The sequence below is a fragment of the Gorilla gorilla genome, chromosome 17 (genome assembly GCF_029281585.2).
Source record: "Gorilla gorilla gorilla isolate KB3781 chromosome 17, NHGRI_mGorGor1-v2.1_pri, whole genome shotgun sequence".
Lineage (NCBI taxonomy): Eukaryota > Metazoa > Chordata > Mammalia > Primates > Hominidae > Gorilla > Gorilla gorilla.
The window spans coordinates 98,327,048-98,354,743 of NC_073241.2; the positions used below are offsets into that span (position 1 = coordinate 98,327,048).

Sequence of the window (27,696 nt, forward strand, 5' to 3'; positions counted from 1 at the left end):
AGTGTCCATCTAGTAGATAGAAATACTCTAGATCTATGAACAGAGGGTATTTAATAGATGCAATTGAAGAGCGGAGAAGCTATGTAAACTGCTACTGGGTAACATATAGATTGGTAATGGTAGGAAGGAGCTAAAGAGGGTGAAGATAAACTACAGTGTGAACCAGGGTTGCCAGACCCTGTAGCAGGAGCTGTGTGGCAAAAACTGAAACTGCTGTTGGTGCTTCTCTACTCAGATGAGAGAGCTACCAGAAAGGACTTTGAGCCGCAGTGGGCAGGCAACAGCAGTAAGAGATGCATCTCTAGACATCAGAAGAGAAATGCTCTGGGTTCTCTCCAATCCTGCCCACCAGTCTTCTGCCAGCATCTTCCATTGACTGAATCTACCAGGAAGCTACTAGCAAGAGGCCCTGGGAAATTGATTTCTCTGCAATGAAACAGAGTGGAGAAGGGGAAGGAATAGATCTGAGAGCAAATAAGCAGGTGACCCATCAACACAGGAATTAAGATGAAATTGTAATCACTAGTGTGGTGGAGCATGGCAAAGACCATGAGAAAAATATAAAATATTACTCAAGTGATAACTGAAAAACTAAAACTTACATAGTAGATGGCATGTGATGTGTTTCATGTTTAAGGTGAACATATTATTTATCTTCAAAACCAAGAAAATTTAAAAAAAACTGTTACCATTCCTACTGTAACTATTCCCAAAAATCAAGAAGGATGGGCTCCTTTCTATTCTATGACAACAGCATCAGCCTGATACCAAAATCTGGTAGAGATACAGTGAAAAAGAAAACTTCAGATCCAAAACCCCTGGTGAACATTGACACAAAAATCATCAGCAAAACTGAATCCAGCAGCACATCAAAAAGTTAACACAAAATGATTAAGTAGACTTTATTCCTGGGATACAAGTCGGGTTCAAAACATGCAAATCAATAAATGTGATTTACCACATAAAAAGAATTAAAAGCAAACACCATATGATCGTCTCAATTGATTCAGGAAAAGCTTTTGATAGAATCCAACATCCTTTCATGATAAAAACCGTCAACAGAATAGGTTGAAGGAAGATACTTCAAAGTAATAAGATCCATCTATGACAAACTTACTGCCAACACCATACTGAATGGGCAAATGCTGGAACCATTCCCCTTGAGAACTGAAACAAGACAGGCATGCCCCATCCAAATAGGAAAAGAAGAAATCCAATTATCTTCACTGATGATATGATTCTATGTCCAGAAAACCCTAAAGATACCACCAAAAGTCTCCTAGAACTGATAAAACAACAACAACAACAACAACAAAACTTCAAGTTTCAGGATACAAAATCAACATACAAAAGTCAGTGGCATTTCTATACACATTCAAGCTGACAGCCAAATCAAGAACACAATCCTCTTTACAATAGCCCCATCCCAAAACTGAAATACCTATGAAGACATCTTATGAAGGAAGGGAAAGATCTCTATGAGGGGAACTAGAAAACACTGCTGAAAGAAATCAGAGGTGATACAAATGAATGGAAAAACATCCCATGCTCATGGATTGGAAGAGTCAATATCATTAAAATGACCATACTGCACAAAGCAATTTACAGATTCACAGTCATTTGTCAAACTATCAATGTCATTTTTCACAGAATTGGAAACGTCTATTCTGAAATTCATATGGAACCAAAAAAGAGCCTAAAGAGCCAAAGCAACCCTAAGTGAAAAGAACAAAGCTGAAGGCAGCACCCTACTAGACTTCAAACTATACTGTAAGTCTACAGTAACCAAAGCAGCATGGTACTGGTTAGAAAACAGACACATTGACCAATGGAGAAGGTTGGAGAATCCAGAAATAAAGCTATATACCTACAACCATCTGATCTTCGACAAAGCTGACTAAAACAAGCAATGGGGAAAAGACTCCCCATTCGATAAATGGTGCTTGGATAACTGGCTAGCCATATGCAAAGAATGAAATTGGACCCCTATACAAAAGTTCACCCAAAATTTATTAGACATTTAAATGTAAGACCCCAAACTATGAAATTCCTAGAAAGAAACCTAGGAAACTCCTTTCTCAGCATCAGCCTTGGCAGGATTTTTAGCTAAGTCCCCAAAATCAAATGCAACAAAAACAAAAATTGACAGTGGGACCTAATTAAACTAAAGATCTTCTGCACAGCAAAAGAAACTAACAGAGTAAATAGACCACCTACAGAATGGGAGAAAATATTCACAAACTATGCATCTGACAAAGGTCTAACACACAGAATCTACAAGGAACTTAATAAGTGAAAAAAAGAATAATTCCATCAAAAAGTGGGCAAAAGACATGAACAGACACTTCTGAAAAGAAAGCAAACAAATGGCCAAAAAAAACATGAAAAAAATGCTCCTAATCACTAATCATCAGAGAAATGCAAATCAAAACCATGATGAGATACCATCAAACCAGTCAGAATGGCTATTACTAAAAAGTCAAAAAATAACCTGCTCTTGAGGCTGCAGAAAAAAGGGAATGCTTATACCCTGTTGGCAGGAATGTAAATTAGTTCAGCCACTGCGGAAAGCAGTTTGGAGATTTCTCAAAGAAGTTAGAGGCAGAACTACCATTCCACTCAGAATCCCATTAATGGGTATATAGCTGAAAGAATATGAACAATTCTATTGTAAAGACACAGGCACACATATGTTCATTGCAGCACTATGCACAAGAGCAAAGATAGGGAATCAACTAAGGTGCCCATCAACAGTGGATTAGAAAACAAATGTGGTACGTATACATCATGGAATACTATGCAGCCATAAAAAGGGAAAAAACATGTTTTTTGCAGCAACATGGATGTAGCTGGAGGCAATCACCCTAAGCAAATTAACACAGGAATGGACAGCCAAATATTGGATGATCTCACTTATAAGTGGGAGATAAACTTTGAGCACACCCGGACACAAAGATTGGAACAACAGAATCTGTAGACTGCTAGAGTGTGGAGGGTGGGAGGTATGGGTTGAGCAAGGACCTATTGAGTACTATTCTCACTACTTCAGTGGTGGTATCCAGACCCCACACCTCAGCATTATGCAATATTTCCATGTAATAAACCCACACATGTACCCACTGAATCTAAAATAAGTGTTGAAATTACAAAAAAATAAAAAAGGAAAAAAAGAATTACTCTGGGTCAGCAAGAATGAACTCGGAAATATAATACCTGAAAAAGACAGTACTGGAATCAATGATATGGTTGAAAGTAAAAACTTCATGATTATGTCATTCAAATCTATTTTGAGGTTAAATGCCACTACTCCCTAACATATTTCAGCAGTATTGGTGTGCAAGAATCATTGTACCATTATATTGCATGGACTATAGAGATAGTTTGGGAAAGATTGAAATCAGGTTGGTTTGGACTTGAGTGGCAAGTGTTGGGATATTTTTTGTGAACATTTATCAAAGGTAACTAACGTCACAACGTAGGTGTGTATTGCGTGGACAACTTTTATGCTATGAGGACCTTTGTTAATTCTTCATCGAGTTACGTCCTCAAACCTTGCATTTTGATTCATTTATTTCTCCTTGGTCAGGCTATTTTTGCTGTTACCTCCTCTCATATCTCTCATATCTGTTCCTGACTCTAAATACTATGCCTCCTAATTATTCTGTTTTACTGTTTGGCACTATTTAGTTATTGGAAATCCGTATTCCATCCTATTTTGTTACTCTGCATGTATTCTCTCACAATTCACTAAAGAATGCCTATGTGTCAGATACAACCTAAATATTTCAGTTTTTCTTCTCTACATTTTTTGGTCATTTAAAATATTGGCTCCCTTTGAAAGACGGGCACCTTTGGACAAAAAATATATTGGATTTCTTGCTCTCTTATAATACTGTGAAAATGAAGATTAACATACCAAGTAGAATAAAAATTACCTAAATTCTGAAACTCATAGGAATAAAACTGTCTACCTCTTGGAATGTTTGGTTGATTGTACATGTTGCAAATGGGAAGAGAAGCTGTGATATCTTTTTCATATTGCTACCTTGAACAAGTTATTTTTCTTTCATTACTGATTAAAACCTAGGAGTAGCATAGAGCTTCGACATTATTATTGGATGTTAACAATGGTCCAGTATGCCAATGCTTAGGAAATCTCGTCCCATCAATTATCGGATTCCATCCCTCATGAGCCTCAGGCAGGGGGCCTGCAGGGAGGAAGGGCTGTGTGCATCTGCACTTGTTCCCACACCAAGCTATCACGTCGTCTCTCTTGCCTGTGAGAGTGCCCCACTCATACTTTTTCAGAGCTGGAAGAGGGGAAAGTGGAAGAATAAGTCTTGTGGACTGGTGCTACTGTTTCAGTCGTGGGTGCTCTACTTGTCATTAGAGGTACAGGCCCTGTCTCTCTCTCCCATTTGTTTGTCTCTTCAGATTAGCCACTAACCGCTCTGCTATCAGCTCCAATTCCTCCTACAGTCCCTTCCATACAGAATTCTTCTGTTGATAGCACTTCATCCATCCAGTTGGTCCTTTTGAGTGGAGTTGGTTATTTTGTTGTTGTAGTTTTTAATGATGCATGTCCAGCTCCTCTGTATAGGGCCCACTCCTGGATCATCCCACACACTCATACATTCATTCGTGTTCCAAGAAATTCTGAAATTACAGGCAATTATCAGTGAAGCACCATCTCTTTGCTCCATAGGAACAGGTTACTTTTCCTTTTTCCAATGTCACTGAGGTACCACTCTGTCCCCCAAACTCCTGGTGGCACATGTTAATATCTTCAGGAAGTTCTCTGCAGCCCGTTAGATTTGGCTACATGTAGGGGCCAGTAATCCTACCCTATTACCAGGGGAAGCAGGGAGGAGCTGAATAACAGGCCTTTCCGGCATTTCCTTGTGAATCTTCCCATTATTCATCTTGGAGATGGGAGCACTGAAGAGATACAGGATCCAGCCTTTAATTTTCTCTGGTCATCGCTTTATCTGTTTATCGTGACTTCTTGTTTAGGGAGGTGGGAAGACCAAGAATCCATTCCTTTTGGTCTAAGAGCTTAGGTAAAGCTGGACAGAATGGAAAGCCTCATTTTTTGTTTATCTTGGGTATCTTGTATATCATGTTATTATGTGTTTGTGTGGATACAAGGTATACGTAAATAATCAGAATCATTATATACATACAATTGTGCATTGTGCCTTTTTATTCCCCATTATATTACTCTCATTGTTTTTGCTATCAAAATTATTTCCACAGATGTTAAAGCTTTATAATTTTCCACTTGAAGAATTATTTATTCAATTAGGCCCCAATCCTATAGATTTTTCCTGTATTTATTATTAGAAGTAATGTTGAGTAATTATGAACATAAATCTTTTATAGATATAGGTACTTAGAACAGTTTTCTAGTTATGAAACAGGGAAAATTTAAGAGCTGTTAATATACTTTGGTAAGTTATCTTCTCTCCCAAAAAGTCACAGAAATTCACATGAATGTGTGAGAATGTCTTTCTTGCCATTCCTCTATCAATATTTTTATTATATTTTCATTTTCTGGGTTACTGTATTCCGTCTATTGTTAATTTTCCTTTGTATTTCTTAATCTTGGAATCTGAGTTACTTCCTATTAATTTTTATGAACATTAATAGGGTTTTACTTCTATTTGTCTTTCTAACCACTTCCCTATTGTCACCTATATTGGCCCTTCTGCTTTTTTTTTTTTTTCTTAAATAAATACAAGTCCGAATTGTTTGGACATTGGGTCTGTAAAACTCAATATACATGTCCATTTATTTTCTTCATTTCTCTAGAATTATGAACAAAACCAACAGCTTTGTCTATCAGGAGAGTTTACTCTGTGCAGAAACACTTTCATATACAAGGGGTTGCCTGGGGAACTTGTAAAAGGCTGATTTATCAAATGAAATTAAGCATTTTCAACAGCAACAAAAAGCATTTTCCCTGAACATTTGTAACTTGTGCAATTACAGGGCACTAAGTGTGGGTAGAGAGAATGCTGGAGACTTTAGTTATAAAGCACTACTTGGCTAAGTGTTCATGGCTTTAAGAAAAACTGTGTGGGAGTAATGCATTTCCCACTGAGTATGAGTCACTTATCTCACTTTCTCTACCCCATGGGGGCCCGTAAAATAGAAAAAGAACTTGTGATTCCATCTAAAATTTTGGTGACTAACCATTAATGCTTTAACTTAATATTTGCAAGCTCTCTAGGGATGCAAAATGCTGCATGAATGCTAAATTATATTTGTTATAGTTGTGATTTAGCTATAGGATTAATCATATTTGCAATTCTTTAGAAGTCTTTAAATATCACACTGAGTCAGGATATATAGTAGATGAAAATGTATTTCCTACTGTTATATAATTTTATTATTTATAGATTTAATTGATGATTAATGTATGCTATTAGAAAACAAGTCTAAACTGACATTATTTTTATTTAGCCTACAACGTAAGAACTAATTTATATATGCACATGATACACGTGAGATACCCTCAGGATAACACACATAGAAAGACATACATAAATATGATGTAAAAAATATGATCTGGCTTATTAGGCTCTATAATTTTTTTCCTGCAATGTTTCCAGGTACACTTAAACGTTTATCTAGTGACCTTATTTTTGCCAGTTATTGTATCTTTTTTTTTATCCTTTTTCTTTTCCTTTTCATTTGGTTCTCTGATTCAAAGGAAATAACCAACAATCACTACGTAGGGACATTTAAGTAATCTAAACAATTGCTTGGGAAGGGAGTTTGGACTTTTCATTTGAACTCCATTACATAGAATAGGACCCTGAGTACTTTGATTATGCTCATTCATTGTTCATTCATACAGGTGGTAAGTGGTTATCAGCCACCATCTTTATGCCAATCTCAATAGGAAATGCATTGACACTGAGCTCAGGGTGGGTAAGGTGAGAGTCATCTCTTAGATGATCTCAGTAGTCTCTGGCTGAACCCCACATGGCCATTCCTGCCTCCTCCATTTCTGTTCGCTTGGACTTAGTGTTTCTTCACCTTTGCTACAATGGTCGAATCGCCCGGAAGATTTTCAATGAACAATGATCCAAGTGTCACCTTCCACACGAGTAGAGCAGAATATCTGGAGATGGAGCCTATTAGATATTTTGAACCTGGGTTGTAACTAGAAGACCTCCTTCTTCCCGCCCCCATCCCCCACCCAAACACCAACTTTATTATTTGGAAGGGGGAAGAAGAGGTCCTTGGCACTAGTTGGAATGGAAACTCCAGGGGCAGAGGCTGGGGAGTTCTGGGGCTTCGCTCTTGCCAGGCAGTGTGGGCATGCTGGCCAGGGCAGGCAGCAGGTGTGAATATGTGTCAACCCAGGAGGAACGCAGCCTCATGTAGCCACTCGTCATGGTCATGCAGCAGCACAGGTGTGTGGCTCATGGGTGAGAAGCCCTACGGCACAGAAGAAACAGCTGTCAGTGGCAGCCAGAGTGTGAGGTTCATGCCCTTGCAGACCTGGCTAAAAGCTGCCCACCAGAGGTCTGAGTCATTAGTAGGTGTCACTCAGAGCTGCGTCCGCTTCTGAGCAAACTCGAATGTGACCCTGTCTCCAGCTGTCTGGCACCAACCCTGCAGCTGCTGCTCAAAAGCTTTCAGGTCCACATCTGGTGCCACAGCAAAGTCTGAGCTGGAGCTTATAGTGGCAGTTGCCCATGTTATAAGCCATGCCACCCTCTAGCTTACTCAGGTTCACGGAGGTCACCGCCCCACCCTTTAGATAGGGGTTTGACTGCAGCCTCTGCCTTTCTATATCCCAAAGGTTGAGATCCAGCTCATAGCCTTGTACAACTTTCCTGCAGCTGTGCCTTCGCTGAAGCAGAGCCCTGGCCTAGCCTCTGAGTGCTGGTGACCCGCACCGAAGGGACTCTGCTAACTATCAAACACAGTGAAGGCATCAGTTGGCTCATGACAGATTGTCACATATTCTTTAGATGGTTTTAAGAAGGATACATACAGTTATAGTGAAATGCCTGCCTTACATTTCTTCCCTCTTTTCCTGTAATAAAGATACACAGTGGTGAATGTTCGTTTTGTGTATATTTTTGGTCTTTTACTACATATTAGTGTACTCACAACAATATTTCATTTATGCAAAATTTAAATGACCGATTTTATCCTATATAATTCTGCAGCTCGCTTTTGACACTAAAAATATTTCACAGATGTATGTATATTGATAAATGAAAGTCTAACTAATTAATCTTAAATGTTATAGGAACCACTGTAGGTTTATTTATCAATTCTCCATTGATGGATGTACGTATATACTCAGTTACAAACTATGCCATATAAAAATCATTGTAAAGAATGTAGTAAATTTCTCCAGGTTCTATTTCAAGTAAATAGAACTGCTGTGTAAGAACCACTTCAGGTATCACTAGATTGTTCTCCCAATTGTTTGCGCCAACTTACCTTCCCATAGTGTACGCCTACACTGTGGTTGGTATCTGCTTAAATAAAACTTTATAGATATTTTATATCTATATAAATATCAAGAGCTATTTATGACTTCTAGTTTAACTCATTTATTTTGAATCTATATTTTACTTAATAAAAATATTTAAATCAGCCTCTAGCCACTGGTCTGGCTAAATCCTACACAGTGTATATGTTGGACATTTATTTGTAATTTTTATTGTTATTTTATTTAACTCATAAATTTCCAAAGAATCTTAAAAACTGCTTTTTAAAATTTGAATTCTACTTTAATTGCTTTGGTCACTATAAAAGTTATCAATAATTTCTTGAATTTGTTGAAATGGAAATTTGTTGGAAATTGTTGAGGCTTCTTTTGTGAAGTATACGGTGAAGTTTGTAAATATTCATTGTATATTTGTAAATATTCATTGCATGTTGGTATATTCATTGTATGGTCTCTTGAAAAGGGAGTATGTTCCCTTTTCACTAGTTTTATGTCAGGGCTGGGGGTACAGGGACACACTCTCATACCCATTGAAATTGTTAGGCTTTGGGTCCAAATCTCACCTTGAATTGTAATCCTCATGATCCCTATAATCCTCCCCTCTCCCTGACCCCTCCTGCCACCCCCTCCTCCCCCATGTAAAGGGAGACACCAGGTGAAGGTAATTGAATCATGGAAGTGTTTTTGCCCTTGTGGTTCTTCTGACAGTGAGTTCTCACAAGATCTGATGGTTTTATAAAGGGTTCTTCCCCCTTCTTCCTTCCTGACGCCTTGTGAAGAAAGTGCTTTGCTTCCCCTTCACCTTCTGACATGATTGTGAGTTTCCAGAGGCCTCCCCAGCCATGCCGAACTGTGAGCCAATTAAAACTCTTTCCTTTGTAAATTACTCAGTCTCAGACAGTTCTTTATAGCAGTGTGAAAACAGACTGATACAGTAAATTGCTACTGCAGACAGTGGAGTGCTGCTATAAAGATACCTGAAAATGTGGAAGGAACATTGGAACTGGGTAACCAGCAGAAGTTGGAACAGTTTGGAGGGCTTAGAAGAAGACAGGAAAATGTGGGAAGGTTTGGAACTCCCTAGAGACTTGTTGAATGGTTTTGACCAAAATGCTAATACCTTAATGGACAATGAAGTTCAGGCTGAGGTGGTCTCAGACGGAGATGAGGAACTTGTTGGGAACTGGAATAAAGATGACTTTTGCTATGCTTTAGCAAGGGGACTGGCAGCATTTTGCCCCTGCCCTAAAGATCTGTGGAACTTTGAACTTGAGAGAGATGACCCGAAGTTGGAACTTATGTTTAAAAGGGAAGCAGAGCGTAAAAATTTGGGAGATTTGCAGCCTGACAATGCTATAGAAAAGAAAACTCATTTTCTGCAGAGAAACTTAGACCTGCCACAGAAATTGCATAAGTAACAAGGAGCTGAATGTTAATTGCCAAAACAATGGGGAGAATGTCTCCAGGGCATGTCAGAGACCTTCAAAGCCGCCCCTCCCATCATAGGTCGGCTTAGGAGGAAAAAACGGTTTCCTGGGCCAAGCCCAGAGGCTTGTTGCTTTGTGCAGTCTTGGGACTTGGTGCCCAGCATCCCAGCTGTAGCTAAAAGGGGCCAACATACAGCTCAGGCCATTGCTTGAGAGGGTACAAGCCCCAAGACTTGTCAGCTTCCACATGGTGTTTGGCCTGTAGGTGCACAGAAGTCAAGAATTGAGCTTTGGGAGCCTCCGACTAGATTTCAGAGGATGTATGGAAATGTCTCAATGTCCAGGCAGAAGTTTGCTGCAGAGGTGAAGTCCTCATGTAGAACATCTGCCAGGGCAGTGCAGAAGAAAAATGTAGGGTAAGAGCCCCCACACAGAGTCCCCACTGGGGCACTCCCTAGTGGAGCTGTGAGAAGAGGGCCCCCATCCTCCAGACCCCAGAATGGTAGATCCACTGACAGCTTGAACCGTGTGCTTGGAAAAGTCACAGGCACTCAATGCCAGCCCATGAAAGCAGCCGCAATGGGGCTGGTACCCTGCAAAGCCACAGGGGTTGGAGCTGCCCAAGATTGTGGGAGCTCACTCCTTGCATTAGTGTGACCTGGATGTGAGACATAGAGTCAAAGTTGATTATTTAGGAGCTTTAAGATTTGTGATGGTTAATATTGAGTGTCAACTTGATTAGACTGAAAGATGCAAAGTATTGTTCCTGCATGTGTCTGTGAGGGTGTTGCCAAAGGAGATTAACATTTGAGTCAGTGGACTGGGAGAGGCAGACCCACCTACAATCAGGGTGGGCATCATCTAATCATCTAAAAGAGCAGCTAGGATAAAAGCAGGAAGAGGAACATGGAAGGACCAGACTGGCTGAGTCTTCTGGCCTCCATCTTTCTCCCATGCTGGATGCTTCCTGCCCTAAAAATCTTTTGGACTCTTACACCTATACCAGTGGTTTGCCAGGGACTCTTGGGCTTTTGGCCACAGACTGAAGGCTGCACTCTCTGCTTCCTTACCTTTGAGGTTTTGGGACTTGGACTGGCTTCCTGGCTTTTCAGTTGACAGACGGCCTATTGGGGGACTTTACCTTGTGATCATGTGAGTCAATACTCCTTAATAAACTCTGCTTCATACTTTCATCTATCCTATTAGTTCTGTACCTTTGGAGAAACCTGACTAATGCAAGATTTAATAACTGCACCACTGGATTTTGGACTTGCATGGGGCCTGTCGCCCTTTGTGTTTTGCCCATTTCTTCCATTTGGAACAGGTGTATTTACCCAATACCTTTACCCCCATTGTATCTAGGAAGTTACTAAACTGCTTTTGATTTTACAGGCTCATAGGCAGAAATGACTTGCTTTATTTCAGATGACACTTTGGACTTGAACTTTTGGGTTAATGCTGGAATTAAGAATTTGGGGGAAGCTTGGGAAGGCATGATTGGTTTTGAAATGTGAAAAGAACATGAGATTTGGGAGGGGCCAGGGGAAGAATGATATGGCTAGGCTTTGTTGTCCCCACCCAAATCTCATCTTGAATGGTAATCTCTGTAATCCTCATGTTTCAAAGGAGAAACCAGATGGAGCTAATTGAATTATGGGGGTGATTTCCCTCATCCTGTTCTTGTGATAGTGAGTTGTCACCAGATCTGATGGTTTTATAAGGGACTCCTTCCCCTTCGTTCAGCACTTCCCCTTCTTGCCACCATGTAAAGAAGGTGCCTTGCTTACCCTTTGCCTTCCACCGTGATTGTAAGTTTCCTTAGGCCTCCCCAGCCATGCTGAATTGTGAGTCAATTAAACCTCTTTTCTTCATAAATTATCCAGTCTCAGGAAGTTCTTTATCGGAGTGTGAAAATGGACTAACACACCCACACATACATTTTATAATAGATACATTTTTTTCATTCAAATTTTCTATATACTTACAATTCTAATTTGGTTGTTTGGCAGAGAATTGACAAGTACATATTGTATCTATTTCCTCATCTTACTTGGATGAGTCTACATAGGTAAAGTGAATTTCCCAGCCGCCCTTTATTTATCGGTAAGCGTGTGCTTACCGATAAGCGTTCTGGAGAAAGGAGTATCAGTGAAAGCACTGACTGCAACTGACATTAGGGCTGGCCTTTGTGGAGTTATAAAATATACATGTAAAATGTACATGTCAAGTAGACAGCTTGATATGGAATTCCGGATTTCAGTGTATGTCTGTTAATCCTTCTATCTCATTACAATTTTTTTCAGAACATTTTTCTGCATTTCATGTTATTTAATTTTGATCTTTTATATATTTATTTATTCCTCAATAATATCTATTTCATTCGTCCGTGTCTTTTTAATTTCTAGAACTTTATGTAGCTTTTTAGAAAGTTCTACTTTTTACCCCAATCTGTCCTTTATGTTCTCACTGTTTACTATTAATTCACTTTATTAATTTAATTATAATTTATCATTTATCATTTAATAATATTATGTGGTTTTTTTTGGCATTTTCGCATTGCTGTAGTTTAAGCTCTTTGAATGCTATTTTTTCTGCTGTGTTTGTTTACTCCTCCTCACATTGAATCATTACTTCTTAGGATTTGAAACTTTGTGAGCTAGCTTTTCCGTCAGATTGATTTTTCTGTGGGCTTGTGTATTCTGAGCTGTTGAGTCATTTGGGGCTTATTTCTGCTTTGTATTCCCAGAGTTTCACTTGGCAATTAGGGTGACTTTCCATCTTGGTGATTACTCTAGCTCCTGACCTCCATGTCAGTGTTTGCCATAGTATGAGGTTTGATTTTTTTTTTTAATTTAATGGGGGTATTTTGTTTTATACTCTGGGATAGAAACAAGCTTGCATATGCAAGCCTGGAGCTAAATTCTCAATTTAACTATATGCATATATCTATATTATATACATAATTACATATAGACACCTATATACACACATATATACACATGTGTCTCTATATACATACATCTACATACACAAATATATATATACATCTACATATGTATACATACATATACATACATCTACATACATATATATAGTATATATATAATATATTTTACATATATATATATAGTATTAGGGTTCTCTAGAGTGACAGGAGACTAATAGGATAGATGCATATGAAAGAGAGTATTGACTCACACCATCACAAGGTGAAGTCCCACAATAGGCCGTCTGCAAGCTGAGGAGCAAGGAAGCCAGTCCGAGTACCAAAACCCCCAAAGTAGGGAAGCCAACAGTTCAGCTTTCAGTCTGTGGCCAAAGGGCCCTAGAGCCCCTGGCAAACCACTGGTGTAGGTCCAGGAGTCCAAAAGCTTTCAAGGGCAGGAAGCATCCAGCATGGGAGAAAGAGGGAGGCCAGAAGACTCAGTCTAGTCTTCCCATGCTCCTCTGTCTGCTTTTATCCTGGCTTCACTGGCAGCTGATTAGATGGTGCCTACCCAGATTGAGGGTGGGCCTGCATCACCCAGTTCACTGACTCAAATGTTAATCTCCTTTGGCAACACCCTCACAGACACACCCAGGAACAATGCTTTGCATCCTTCAATCCAATCAAGTTGACACTCAATGTTAATAATCACATAATCATCACATATATATATATATAGAGAGAGAGAGAGAGTCATTATCATAAAATAATGAACATTATTGAGAATTTGAGTTAGTGATGTGGTTGGTTAGTGCTTTTGACATGAGAAGTTTTCCTGGAGTCATGTGAAGGAGAAATCGTGGAAAGAGAAAAAAACATTGGAGATGGATAAGTGGATAAAGAAACTGCAGAAAGCTATTGTAGAAGGTTTTGCTTTGAGGGGAAAAAGAGATCTGGTCTATAGGTTGAGTGGGGCATGTAATCAAAATAAGTTTCTCTTTTTGTTTTAAGATGTAAGCCTGGCACATTGGCTCACACCTATAATCCCAGCACTTTGGGAGGCTGAGGCAGATGGATCACTTGAGGCCAGGAGTTCGAGGCTAGCCTGGCCAACACAGTGAAACCCAGTCTCTACTGAAAATAGTAAAAAAAAAAAAAAAAAAAGCCCAGTATGGTGGTGCATGCCTGTAATGCCAGCTACTCGAGAGGCTGAGTTATGAGAATCCCTTTAACCTGGGAAAAAGAGGTTGCTGTGAGCCGAGATTGTGCCACTGCACTCCAGCCTGGGTGACAGAGCAAGATTCTGTTTTTTTGTTTTGTTTTTGTTTGTTTGTTTGTTTGTTTGTTTTGTTTTTAAGAAAAGCAGCAAAGTTCTGGGGTAAGTTTTATGACTAATGAATATCTAAGACTTCCCAAGTCACTCATGTCTGTCTTACGTTGCCTTCAAATATGCCCCTATTGTACTTATCCTTAGATTCTCCTAACTCTGTTTCTCTTATTCCCAGTTGTCTGCATTTAATACTTGGTCTAGAGAATAGAAATAGTGACTATTTTGTTCATTTTTTTCATACTTATCACTAGAATCAAATAGTGCATTATCAGTATGACATAAACTCACATCTGTTTTTGAATGACTATAGCAGGTAGACTTGCTTGAGAGTGGAGAAAAGGCATTCATTTCTTTCCTATTGATATAGTACATGTTCTCTGGGAATTGTAGAAAAGAAATGTATCAAAGGAAACTCCGTGTAATGAACAAAGAACTTTCACATAAGGAATGTCTATTACCTATGTTTTTTTCTAAGTCCCTCCAAGGGCTATGTGCAGCCAGTGATCAAAGCATAAAAGGATAATTTATTCTTATGGTAATAACAATAATAGTAATTAGCTATGTATAAAACAACAAATGTATGTATAAAAAGCATTATGAACATGCTATTATGTGTTAGTTACTTTATCAGACATTAAAAAAATGCATTTACCATGCACAATGGCCCTTTGAGATGGGTGTTATTATTTTCTACAATAAATATAGTAAAAATAAATCTTCATAATCATGGATGTCTTGATTTCTTCTGGGATGAAATGATGAAATGTGTATTGTAAAACTAGATCTGCATTTGTTCTAACCTAGAATAGCCTATTTAACTATTCTTAATAAGTATTCCATTAGTGATATGACTATATACATATATAGACACATACATATACACACATATATATGAATGCCTTAGTCCCAGAGATAAATATTGCACACAGACACACATACAGAGTATGACTCATGGCTGTTGAGCAAACTAGTCAGAGACATTATCAGTATAGTCTTCTCATTTGTCCTCTCATTTCTGTTTGTGATTGTTATAACAGAGTAAGTCCTGTTTTACAGATAAGATGTTAAAGAATTATATAAGTTATTATATTAGAATTTAAACAAGAGAATGACCCTCAGAGATACTTATTTTTGACCCTATTTTTATAGTCTGGGAACCTGCAGCATCAAATTTGGAAATTTGAATTTTACATTTGTGAAAGTTTGTTTGTAAGCGAAGTACATTACTTTTTTATATATATAAATAGAATTGCTATACTTCTATTTTGATTTTTTTCATACTGTAGGATCTTAATGTCTGGTGAAATATTGGTGATACATACAGATATAGTGATACAGTATTTTATTTGGATATTAGCTAATCCTTTCCACTACATATAAGTGTTCTACTAATAAGTTCATGGCCATGTGAGGCAAGCCAATGCACCCACACACTCACATGCACTGCAGTTCAGGCCCCTCTCAATACATCACGCTCTTTCTTTCTTTTGATCTTGGCATGTGCTGCTATTTCTGCCCAAAGAGACTTCCTCTCAATCATTCCTCTTCATATCACAATTTTTACTCATATTTCAAATTTCAGATCCAATGTTCCTTTCTCTAGGAAATATTGTCGTCTTTTCCCATGCTGTTAGCTCCTTTGTGTACCTCTTCTTTAACTTACCTCCGACATAATCCTTTCCAAGTAGAGTACCTACTGATTTGTTGTTGTTGTTGTTTGCTGTTGTTTCTTTCTATAAACTAAATTACAGGTTGATTTTCTTGTAGGACTTTTCCTTAGTTCAGCTAAAGACAGGCTCTTTATCACATGACCATGAAAAATTAGGCCCACAGACAATTTAAAGGGTGAGAAAAATGGGTTTTATTGGACAAAAGGGAAAAAAAAAAAAAAAGAATCAGGGGCTCTCTGAAAAGCCAGAATCCTGGTAGTGTGCTTCCCACATCAAAGATTAAATACCAGGTTTACCCAGGAAGAGAAGGGGCCAGGTTCCTCCCCGCTGCAAACAGTGTGAACCACTGTGGCTCTACCACAGGGCACAGGCTGGCTGGAGTTTCTTTGGGGACCCCTTCCCACCTGGCTGTCTCAATTTCATATCTCTGTCCTTGGTGCTTATCATTGTTACATCGCTGATTACCAATGAATATTAGTTGGATGAATGAGTGGATGAAATGAGGAAAGGTGTAAGGAAGGAAAGAAGAAAGGAGAAATGATATCTCAGATAATAGACATTCATAGTTTATTAATATTCATCCCCTTGTCCAGTTTCCCTGCCTTGATACAAGTCTAATTTTTCATATATTTTCCCCCTGTTATGGCCCCCTTGCACTTCATTATTAAAGGCTCCATTCTCAGGCCCAAGACCTAATTATTAGAGTAATTTATTTAGTAAGTATGTTTTCCTGATCACAGATAGGTTTAAACATTAACATGTGAGACAACTTTAGCCATTTAGACATAAAGTCAAGTCCTGGAGAACTAGTAAATTTTTTTCACACTCAGTGAAACAATTAAAACAACAACACTGAGAACACTGTATCAGCTTGAACAAGCTGGTTGTGCTATAGCAACAATAGACCTGAAAATCAGGATGGCTTCAATAAAACAGTTATTTCTTGCCTGCCCGACATGTTCTTCCAATGGCACAAAGTGACAGAGGGATACAAGTGTATATTTTGATACAATTGTAGATGCAGAAAAAAGAGGGCATGGTGAATGGTACTCTTCAGCTGCCTAAAGATGACATCCCTTCTCCTGTATTTCCTTGGTCAAAGATACTCACATGGCCATGCCCGATTTCAACACTGGGGGCTGTATAATCATACTCTCAGGATGAGCGCCAAATGTTTGTGAAAAATAATACAGGCAACCACAGTTCTCAACACAGAAATATGAACCCAGTCCTTGGCAAGGTTACTGAACTGCCAAATTAACAACCATGAAGTCACTCTAACCTTGGATTTATCACATAACAGAAAAACATTTTCTTGGTTTTTGCTTGTTTGTCTTTTTCCTGTTAATCACAGATGAAAATATCGTAACTGAATCAACTTTATTGTAATTTTCCCTTAACTAGTTCTCCATTAAGGTCATTATCTCTTTAAGTGAGATGAAAGTGTTTTTTATTTTTAGAAACGACGTATACTTCACTGTCTCAATGTTTTCCTTTACTTTCCATGCCCTCTCCAAACCATTGAAACAAAAATTAGATTCAAACTCTATACCAGGATTTTAAGATCTTTACCCTGTCTGCCCACAACTAAATCATCTGACTCTCTTCCCCCTTTTCCTCAATACATAATGCTTAAAAATCTGTTATAAGAGTTCTCCCACCTACCTGCCATACCCTTCTCCCTCGAGTAAGTCAACTCCATGTCATCTTGTCCTCCAATGCTATCTTCCAGTCTTTCACTTTCTAACGGAAGTCTGTCCACAAAAAGATGTGTAAGGAAGAATATACTCCCCCAGACATCTGTCTCAAAATATTTTTTTCCCACAAAGATAGTGTTTTAGGTCTATCTAACTAACTCCGGAACATAATAAAAATAAATAGCAGTTGTCAAATAACAAGAAACAAATAATATTATGGTCTCATAATTTAAAAGAATAAATTAGGATTTTTTCAAATAAAAAGAAAAATTATCTTGTTTAAACTATGTCTTTTATGTATGTATCATTTAAATGATCATAACTTTTTCATTCTTATGTGCAATGTTTTTCTCTTTATCATGTTTTCCCCTATATAGTATCAGGAGATTGTCTTATCAACAAATGGACACAAATCTTATTAGGAGAAACAACGTTTATCTTTGCTGCTTCTCCTCAACTCTCTACCCAGCAAAATTTGGGAGATATTTTGTGATTATAAAATAGCAAGCAAAGGACAAAGGGCACATATGACCTACGGATGACAGAGCAGAAAGGGGAAAAGATCCCTGTCCCTGATTGCATTTGCTGAGTTGCTTGGTCTACTCTGGACCTGATACCTATGCTTCTGATTTCATCTGATCAAAATGAGCACATAAAACAGTCTCTTCTAGCCAGTCAATCTCCTGCTATACTTAATTCTCGTATCATGAAGCAATGTACATATATATCACTTAAAGGTACAATTTTGTGAAGTTGCTTTTATATGCGCTTTTACAGATGGGGAAAGTAGAACTTAGAAATAAGATAAAATTTGTTGATTTTTTTTCTTTATTTTCTCAATACTTGAATATAATTGGGAACGTTTACTAACTGACTAGATAAAACATTAGTGGATGCTCAACAAATATTTTTGATCATTTGCCTAGTTTTCTGTGACATTGAATAAATACAAAGACATACTCCAAAATTTGATTTTCAATCTTTTAGGCTTCTAATTATATACTCACTTTACACATATTCAAGCATTGTTACTTATAGAGATCCAAAACTAACTCTGAATTACAGAGTACAAAATCGTGGGTTCACACAGTTTTACACTTTACTTTCTCAGTAAAGTTTCCATCATCTATTTGCCATCCATGGACTTTTGCTAGGAAATTTAATTGTGTAGGGTACGTATTCTAAGGTGACAGCCAGGGACACCAGATGCTGAAGTCTGTTACCTGGGAAGCAGATTCTGGAGATATCAACATGCAGGAAGTGTACTAGGTAGTACATTAGCTATGGGAAGAACCAACCAGCCCAGGTCAGAGGGAGAAGTAGGACTGGGAGGGCCGTGATCATGGGACCTCAGCTGATCCTTGGGGTACTTCTGAAGCTGGAGTGGACCTTTGGACCTGTCCCAAGTTGGGCTAGGAACAAGTCCTTTATACTTCTAAAATGATCACCAGGAAGTAGGTGTGGACTTGGTGGGGAGTCTCTTTGCAGCCAAGAGGAAAGAGCTGTCGGTGAAGAGTTGTTGTGAGACAGATTTTCCAGCAGCTAGTGAAATACATCCTTCCATACAGAACGGGGATCTCAGACGCACAGGACAGAAACTTCCTGTCACTTGATTTTTCCTGCTTTTCTTCCACCCTCATTAATTATTCTCTATCTTAAAAAATCATCTGAGTATTTTTTTAGTAATTGTCACAATTGGCAAATATCCTTGATTGTTTTTTAATCTATGACCTCTACTGGATTCTAAGCTTTACAAGGTTAGAGATCGTATCTAACTAGTTCACTTTTATATGTAAAATGCATAACGCAGTCATTGGCACATGGTAGACATTTAGTGAAGGCTTGTGGAATGAATGATATTATATCAACACGATAGACAATACTAAATCACAGCATATTTGACACATAAGATGTTAAGTGGACCCACTAAATATGCTGATTAAGACTGATAAAATGCTCTTATTTTAAACTATCATCTGTCACCAAGTATAATAAATGTTTATGAATAACATTGAATTTATTCTTGTTGAAGATACATGTTCCTCTGGTTTCTGTATTTTCTGAGGTAAGAATTTGATATAGTAAGAATTTATCTTAAAAACAGGCAGGTAGTACAAAAATTATAATGTGTTTAACTTGAGTGGTATTGTGACTTCTTTCATGTATTTAAGTAGCTGCATTTGATTGTGATAACAATCCAATGTATCCGAGTCAACTTTTGAGAAGAGAAAATCTGCCCTTGTTGATAGCATTATTACTTGCAGTTGGTGTATAACAAGGCTTCAAAAGACCATGAGCAAGTTATTTCCAATTTTTCGTGTTGCTATTTCTCTTAAATATAGTTGAACCATATGTTATATGGTAAATCGTATGTTATCTACAGATCAGTATATTATTAATACACATCTTCGATATTATAGATGGAGAAATTTATAAACTTCTATGTATTATTAAAAAATTTGAATGGATAGAAATAACATATATAATAGTACTTTTAAATTTCCTGTATGATGCTTCGTTTTTCCTTCTATTAGATACATATAAACTGATTTGATTTATATTTACCAGCCTCTCATTATGTCATTTTAAGGTATAAGAAAATATATTTTGTCAGCTTGCTATGACTAAACTCAATCTTCAGTAGTTGATGTATCATATGTACAATTAATTCTAGATAGAGAGCAATATCCTTACATATAACAAAATAAACTAATGCCATAACCACATATATAATTTAAATCATTCCATCAAATATTTCACATCATTGGAAACTGATTCAATCTATTTGAGAAACTAATACTGTATTACTCTATTAAAATATGTATATATATACAAACACATTTTATGTATTTCTTTTCTATATCAAGATCTGAAATCATGGAGATCTGCTTATAAAAGAACTGTGAATTGTATGTACTGTCAGTTATATAGATTTAGATTTACAGAGTTTTACATGCTGACAAATAATCTTTAGTACCATATATTTTTATACATATTTTCTGTTCAGATTTTTCTCTTCCAAAATATGAATATATGACATAGTAATTATGTATTTTTTTTACCATTAAAGCATATTAGAATAAGCTTGCTCTGAAGTACATAGAGATATTTACCATCTACCTAATTCTCTTTTCAAATGCAAACCACTAAATCTTCAAATTAGGATTCATTTTGGATGCTTTCCAATAGTACATCTATATGCAAGTTATAAAAGATACTGCGATTTTAGATAATAATAGCATTTAACATATTCATTGGATTATAGTGTATGATCCTATATACCTTCACTATTTACTGTAACATGTATGGAAAGAACAAAATGAGTGTGTGGGGAGATTCCCATCACTTTTCTATCACAAAATTAACGGAAATGAATGGATGGTAGCAAAGGCCATAGTTTTGAGATTTATTTATGTATTTATGTATTTATTTATTTATTTATTTTGAGACTGAGTCTTGCTCTGTTGCCTTGCTGGAGGGCAGTGGCAGGATCTCGGCTCACTGCAACCTCCGCCTCCTGGGTTCAAGTGATTCCCTGCCTCAGCCTCCAAAGTAGTTGGGACTACAGGCACATGCCACCACACCTGGCTTTTTTTTTTTTGGTATTTTTAGTAGAGACAGGGTTTCACCATGTTGACCAGGCTGGTCTCAAACTCCTGACCTCAGGTGATCCACCCGCCTCAGTTTCCCAAAGCTCTGGGATTACAGGCGTTAGCCACTGTGCCCAGCCTGCTTTGAGAATTAAAGAAGAAATCCATTTCTTCCCCTGAAAGTAAAATAGAGAGGATATGAATTAATGGATCAAAATGTCAAATAACTTGTCAAATCTTAAAGATAAGTCCTCCTGATAACAAGATGAACGCCAGCTCTGTGATATTGTTTTGGTAAAATGAAAGTGTGTGATTAATTTTAGTTAGGTTGGCCATAAGCAATTTGCATAGCTCTCTGATACTAAATAGGAAAATATTATCTCTAACACAGGATTGTCATGTGGATTTAGAGGGAGAAGGTATGTGAAGAATTTCTCATAGGGTAGGTACCTGGGAAGCATTAATGCCTTTAAACTGATTTTTTAAAAAATCACTTTAAGCTGATATTTTAAAAATCACTTTAAACTGATTTTATCAATTTAGACTGATTTTTAAAACATCTTTGCATTAAGGAAGCAATGTATTTTTCTCCTTAAAGTGAAATCCAGTTCTTACCTTTATTAAGAGGCACTCTATGAACACAGTTAGAATATGTTAAGCTATGAGTTTGGCTCTAAATATAGTTGGATATAGTTTCTCACATAACAAAAAATACCAAGGGTCTGCCAACCCCAGGTGTAAGCAGGACTCCTCCAAAGTCTCAGATTGTTGTTGTAACTCAAGGCGCATATATCTTCCTTGCATATTTTTAAGTGATAAACATTTTTAAAAAATTATTTCCCACTCATGGATACTTTTTCTCTTTTCTCATTACACAGCTAAGTTATATCCACTTTCCTAATATAGTCACTGACAAGAGGAAAGCTTATTAGAATTGGCTTATAGCAATGGTTCTCAAACTTTACGGTGAATCAGAAACACCTTGAGGACTTGTTAAACCCACAGCTTCTGGGCTCGAGCCCTGAGTTTCAGATTCAGTAGGTCTTGAATCAAGTTCCCAAGTGATGCCGTTGCTGCTGGCTTGGGTATGACTTATTGAGAATATAGTTTGACAAATACATACATACCTCCTAGGCCTGAGAATAAGTTGATATTCTCTAAGCAAATGGCCAAGCTGTAGAACATGAATGTCAGGGCTCTGCTTATAAAAATGGCATATGGCCAGGGTGGAATTTGCGTTGACCAACAAAGATGTCTTTCCTTCCTTCCTTTTGGTCATTCCTTCCTCTTTCCTCTTTCCTTGTATGAACACTGAAGGCTTATTGCTTACTCCTTTTAAATCAGTCTAAGTAAATTTTATACACCTAATGACAAAGCATTAATGATATAAGAAATAATTTTGCTAAAGCACAAGGTCATGTAATTGTAACTAGGTGCATAATTCTGGAGAGAAAGCCATCAACTTGCAAAGTTATAACTTTCCCATTAAGCTCTGAATTATTTGTGCAGCAAATTCTTTATGTCTGACAGATCAAGAAAGATCTTTTTTTCAATGTTCCATTGTTCCAAATAATAGAATTGTGCTCCCTATTACATGTTTCTTTGTAAAAGAATATGGTATAGAACTTGACATTTGAAAATTGTATTCTGAAGAGAAGAAATGAGAAATCTGTTTGCATTTGAAGTGTGATGTGTGGTATAATTCAGCAAACTCAGTGATGGTGCATAAACGACAGTGTTACTGTGAAGCGATTGAAGTGACAGGGCAAGCTCACCCAGAAAACGAGCTCAAGTGTCCTGTCTAGCTGCCCAGACCAAATCTGTCTGTTTCCAGCTGCCTGTTGGCATCATTAAGGTTTAAATATCAATGGCTGTGATTTTGACTCCTATGGAATGAAGGGGCAGGATTTGCAGGACAGAAACTAAAAATGTTCCCTTCATTTGACGCTCATGTTTTCAGTGGATACTAGGAGGTGGACATTCTTGAGATAGGCAATAGTTGATAGGCATGGGGGGCGTTCTCTTCCATTCAAACTCCCTGCTTCCTAAGAGTGAGGACCAGCATTTTCTCTGCCAGGTCCTGCCCTGCATCCACACCCTCACCCCACCTCTTCTGGACTTCGGAATGCTGGGATTCACAGAGGCCAAGAGCCTGCGACTAATCAATTGTGTCAGATCAAAAGTCGCCTTATATCAGCTTGTTTCTTCTAATACCATACACTTCACACAGTTTTGCATTTTGCTTTAACATTTTAGACATCTCTCCATGTGAATATATAAAAGGCTGCCATATTATATTGAAGAGTTTAATGTTTTTTCTTAAATGTAATCAGGCCCATTTCAGGGACATTTAGTTTCCAATATTCACTGTAAATACCAGCAACAACAAAACAATGCTGAGACAAATATTCTCATAATCACAACATTTCACACAGCTATGCGTATATCTGTGAAATACATTCCTGGAAATAGAATGGTTGTGTCTGACTTTATGTGCATTTTTAATTAAAAAAATATTGCCAGTGTTTCTCCATGAATGAATCCTTATTTCTCCACATTTTACTGGCAGATTACCTTACCATACTTAGCCTTTGCCAGTCTGAAGACATCTTGATTTTTTTAATTAAGCTTTTTATTTTTGATATTTTTAGATTCATATGCAGTTGTATAAAATAATGCAGACAGATCTGGGCGTCCCTTACGCCCAGATTGTGATGAGAACATTCTCATCACAAGGTTCCCTTTAAGCTACCCTCACATGTACCTTACCCTCCTCATACCCTGTCCTTAACCCCTGGCCGCCACTACAATTTTCTACAATATCTATAATTTTGTCAGGTCAAAAATGTGACATAAATTCGAATTGATGTGCCTCTAATTTGAGAGATAATGAATATATTTTTTGTTATATGCAAATTATATACTTACTGTGATTGTATTTATCATTTTGTGATCTCATGATTTGGGATCATACTTAGGAAAACTTCCCCTACGTGATGATTAAAAGAAAAACACCACATCCACATTTATTTTCCGATATTTTATGGCTATTTTTTACTTTTGGATCATGAATTCATCATTAGTATTACTAATGATTTGAGATGTGAAAATAATTCCACTTTCAATTTCTACCTAGACATCCTAAGAAAATTACCAATGCATTTTTTTATGATTGCCTTTTTGTGATTTTTGTATATAAAGTAATATGACAGCATGTTTTAGGAAACCAAAGAAATATCCTTGGGTTTTCCTACAGTATTGTAACATTATGAAGAACCAGAGGCTAACTTTTTCTTTATAGTTTTAATAAAGATTTTTTTTTTTTTTTTTTTTTTTTTTTTTTGAGACGGAGCCTTGCTCTGTCGCCCGGGCTGGAGTGCTGTGGCGCTATCTCGGCTCACTGCAAGCTCCACCTCCCGGGTTCACGCCATTTTCCTGCCTCAGTCTCTCGAGTAGCTGGGACTACAGGCGTCCGCCACCATGCCCGGCTAATTTTTTGTATTTTTTTTTTTTTTTTTTTTTAGCAGAGACGGAGTTTCACCGTGTTAGCTAGGATGGTCTCGACCTCCTGACCTCGTGATCCACCTGCCTCGGCCTCCCAAAGTGCTGGGATCACAGGCGTGAGCCACCACACCTGGCCCCAATAAAGACGTTTTCTATAATGATAGTACAATTAATTTTACACTGTAAATTTTAACTAAAAATGAGAAACGATATTAATCCGAGGATAATTATTGTAACCTGTTAATTTATATAGTGTATGGTGTTAATTATAACAAGACTGATTTGCAGTCTAATCACCCTATGATAGATTAATATCTTTCTTTACCCATGATGGGTCCTTGCTGCAGGTTTCTGAGCCTGGTTCATGTGGTTTCAGAAGATGTGGCAGGTAACAACATGACTACAGCCTCACAAAACCTATTTTCTTCAGAAAATAATTAAATCATGTAGTGTGCTAACTTTTAGCATCTGCTGAGTTAGTGGATGATCAGGATGAACAGCTCTTTTTGCATGCATTTATATTATTTTATTTATGGTTATGTGATTTCCTTTTGGGGGAAGGTTACATAAAAACTACTTTTGTGTAAGGTGCAAAATAGATCATTTACAAAACAAAGTAAAGAGTGCATTGTATTTTAGTCACGTATCTTTCATTTATAGTCATATACTAATTATAATATCTGATTACAGAAATGTAGAATTCCAAATGAAGATGATGGCTTATCTAAATTCTTCCTAAAATGTTTTTCTCTTTTGTCAAAAAAGTTGCCATTCTTCTGATTTTATCAGAGTAGACTATAAATAATGTAATTTTTGTTTTCCTTTGAAAGGAATTACTGAACCTTCAACATGCCTACTATAAACTAAGCAGACAATACCAGGCAAATATTGCAGAACTGACTCATGCAAACAACCGAGTGGATCAAAATGAGGCAGAAGTAAAGAAACTAAGATTACGGGTGGAAGAACTAAAGCAGGGACTCAACCAAAAAGAAGATGAGGTACTACTTTATGAGTGAACACGTGCTGGATAGCTTCTAAATCGTATTTTAGAGCATATCTAAAGACTGTCTCCCTTATTAACATATGGCATTAATGGGAATATAAATATTCATATCTTAATGACTGAAATCAATTTAAAAAGAGTAAGGAAATAAGATTACACAGACAATGTGCGCATGTTTATGGCGGTAATAGTATATGTTTTACGAGTGCTCTATAGTGTCAATACTTCAGCATGACCTTGTGTGCACGCGCACGTGTGTGTGTGTGTGTTTAAATGTAGGCACAGTATCATTAAAGCTTGGGTGTTTTAAGATTTAAGCATCTAAATCAAACAGTGTGATATGTATTATTATTTATTATATATTTTCAGTGTTCTTTAGTGTTCAAAAGAATCTAGGTACTTCATTTTGTTTTGTTAGGTCAACTCAATAATGGTTTACAGAATATTTTAGAAGTTCCTGGAAGATAGATATCTCGGTGTAATATCTTCACAGCACACAGTTACAACTGTGGGGGTGATTTCAGCTGCAGTTACAAACAACAAAGTTTTTTTTTTTTCTTTTAAAGAAACACAGTCTCAAATGTCACTGATTGTGGGACTGTCACCCGCAGTAGCATTCTTTCAGGTGGTTTTCCAGTCACTGTTCCTGCTCCTGTTGGACAACTATTCAGGCAAAACCCATAGTTCCCTGGTTAGAAAGACTGTTTCTATATAATGAAAAAACAGTTGGAAATAAAAAAATAAGCAGCTGAATTATTTTTCCATGGAGTAATTTAATAAACATACTCCACATTTTGAGAATTTGTTTTTAGTAAAAACAATTCCAATCAAGCAAACTGGATTTTCTTCTCTAATAATATTATATGGAAACAGAATCAATCATTCCGCAAATGAGGCTCACACACTGTCCTCTGTGCTTTCTAGTGGCTCTTGGCAGGCGTTTCATCCTTGTTATGTCTCTTTTTATGAAGATATATATGTACTTTGTAATGATATTCATGTGTGGTGGGGCTGGATGGTGGAAGAGTAAGTTGGAAGGGGAATATAGTAGGAAGGCTCAAGAATGTGATTTTAGGTTTTTTATTTTATTTTAGTCATTATTTTGTGAATAATTTTAACATGCAAGTATTTGTTGTAGGGGGTGGGGTGGTGGTGATGATGGTGAATAAATCTTTGTTTTTGTCAATATCGGCTTTAAGATATCACCTGAGACTAAATTATTGGTAAGGAAATAATTTCTTCTAGGGTTCGTGGACTAATGAAGTGCTAGTCTCCGAAGATCTGATTCAGAGTGTAATTGTGCAATTTAAATAATGAGCTGCGGTCTTAAGGAGGGTAACATTGTTTGTTCCTCCATGTAGGATTATATTTCCCACATCATCAATGTCAGGTTTGGTCATGTGATATTTGCTTTGCCTGTACCTTATGTGAAGGAGCTGTGCATGCCAGCGCCTTTAGAAGCTTTGAGAGCGGACACAGGGCTCTGGCGTGTTTCTTTTTTTTATATATATACATCTTTTCTGTCATGTCTCACGTCCTGAGACCACCATGTCCAAAATATGCATGATTCTCTCAGCGATCCTGAAATTAAGAGGACATAAAGCTATGCCTTTGCTGACCCAAGATGGAATCTATATGGGTAGAAAGTCATGTTTATTGTTGGAAGCCACTGAGATTTGGAGTTGTTTGTTGCTACAAAAAAAAAAAAAAAAACAAATTTAACTTAGTTGAAGCTGACTGGTATGGTCATTAAAATAATTTTAAAAACCCAAATATTAAAATAGATGACATTGCCCCAATACAAGAACAACCTCTAATGAAAACAATATGCAGATTTTTCAAAGAACTGAAAATGGAACTACTATTTTATCCAGCAATCTTACTCCTGAATATCTACCTAAAGGAAAAAAAAAATCGTTATATCAAAAAGATACCTGCCCCTGTATGTTTATTACAGCACTATTCACAATAGCAGCCATATAGAATCAACCTCAATGGATTATGCCCATCAGCGGAGGAGTGGATTAAAAATATGATCTATTTGCACAATGGAATACTATTCACCTA

At 37.3% G+C, this 27,696-nt stretch overlaps 1 protein-coding gene across 36 annotated transcripts in view; it reads left to right on the forward strand.

Annotated features, from left to right (window-relative positions):
• CCDC102B (coiled-coil domain containing 102B) overlaps positions 1 to 27,696 on the forward strand; it is a 467,886-nt gene that overhangs the window by 262,720 nt on the left and 177,470 nt on the right. For 19 of the 36 annotated variants that reach the window (XM_055368315.2, XM_019014161.3, XM_055368313.2 and 16 more), the window contains one exon: positions 25,454 to 25,624. The exons of 13 other annotated variants lie outside the window; for them this stretch is intronic. In XM_055368315.2, coding sequence (XP_055224290.1) covers positions 25,454 to 25,624 — 171 coding nt within the window. Of the gene's footprint in view, positions 1 to 25,453; positions 25,625 to 27,696 lie in introns of those variants that run through there. 4 more of the 36 variants (XR_008673559.2, XR_010131252.1, XR_010131254.1 and 1 more) reach the window with 1 other exon arrangement.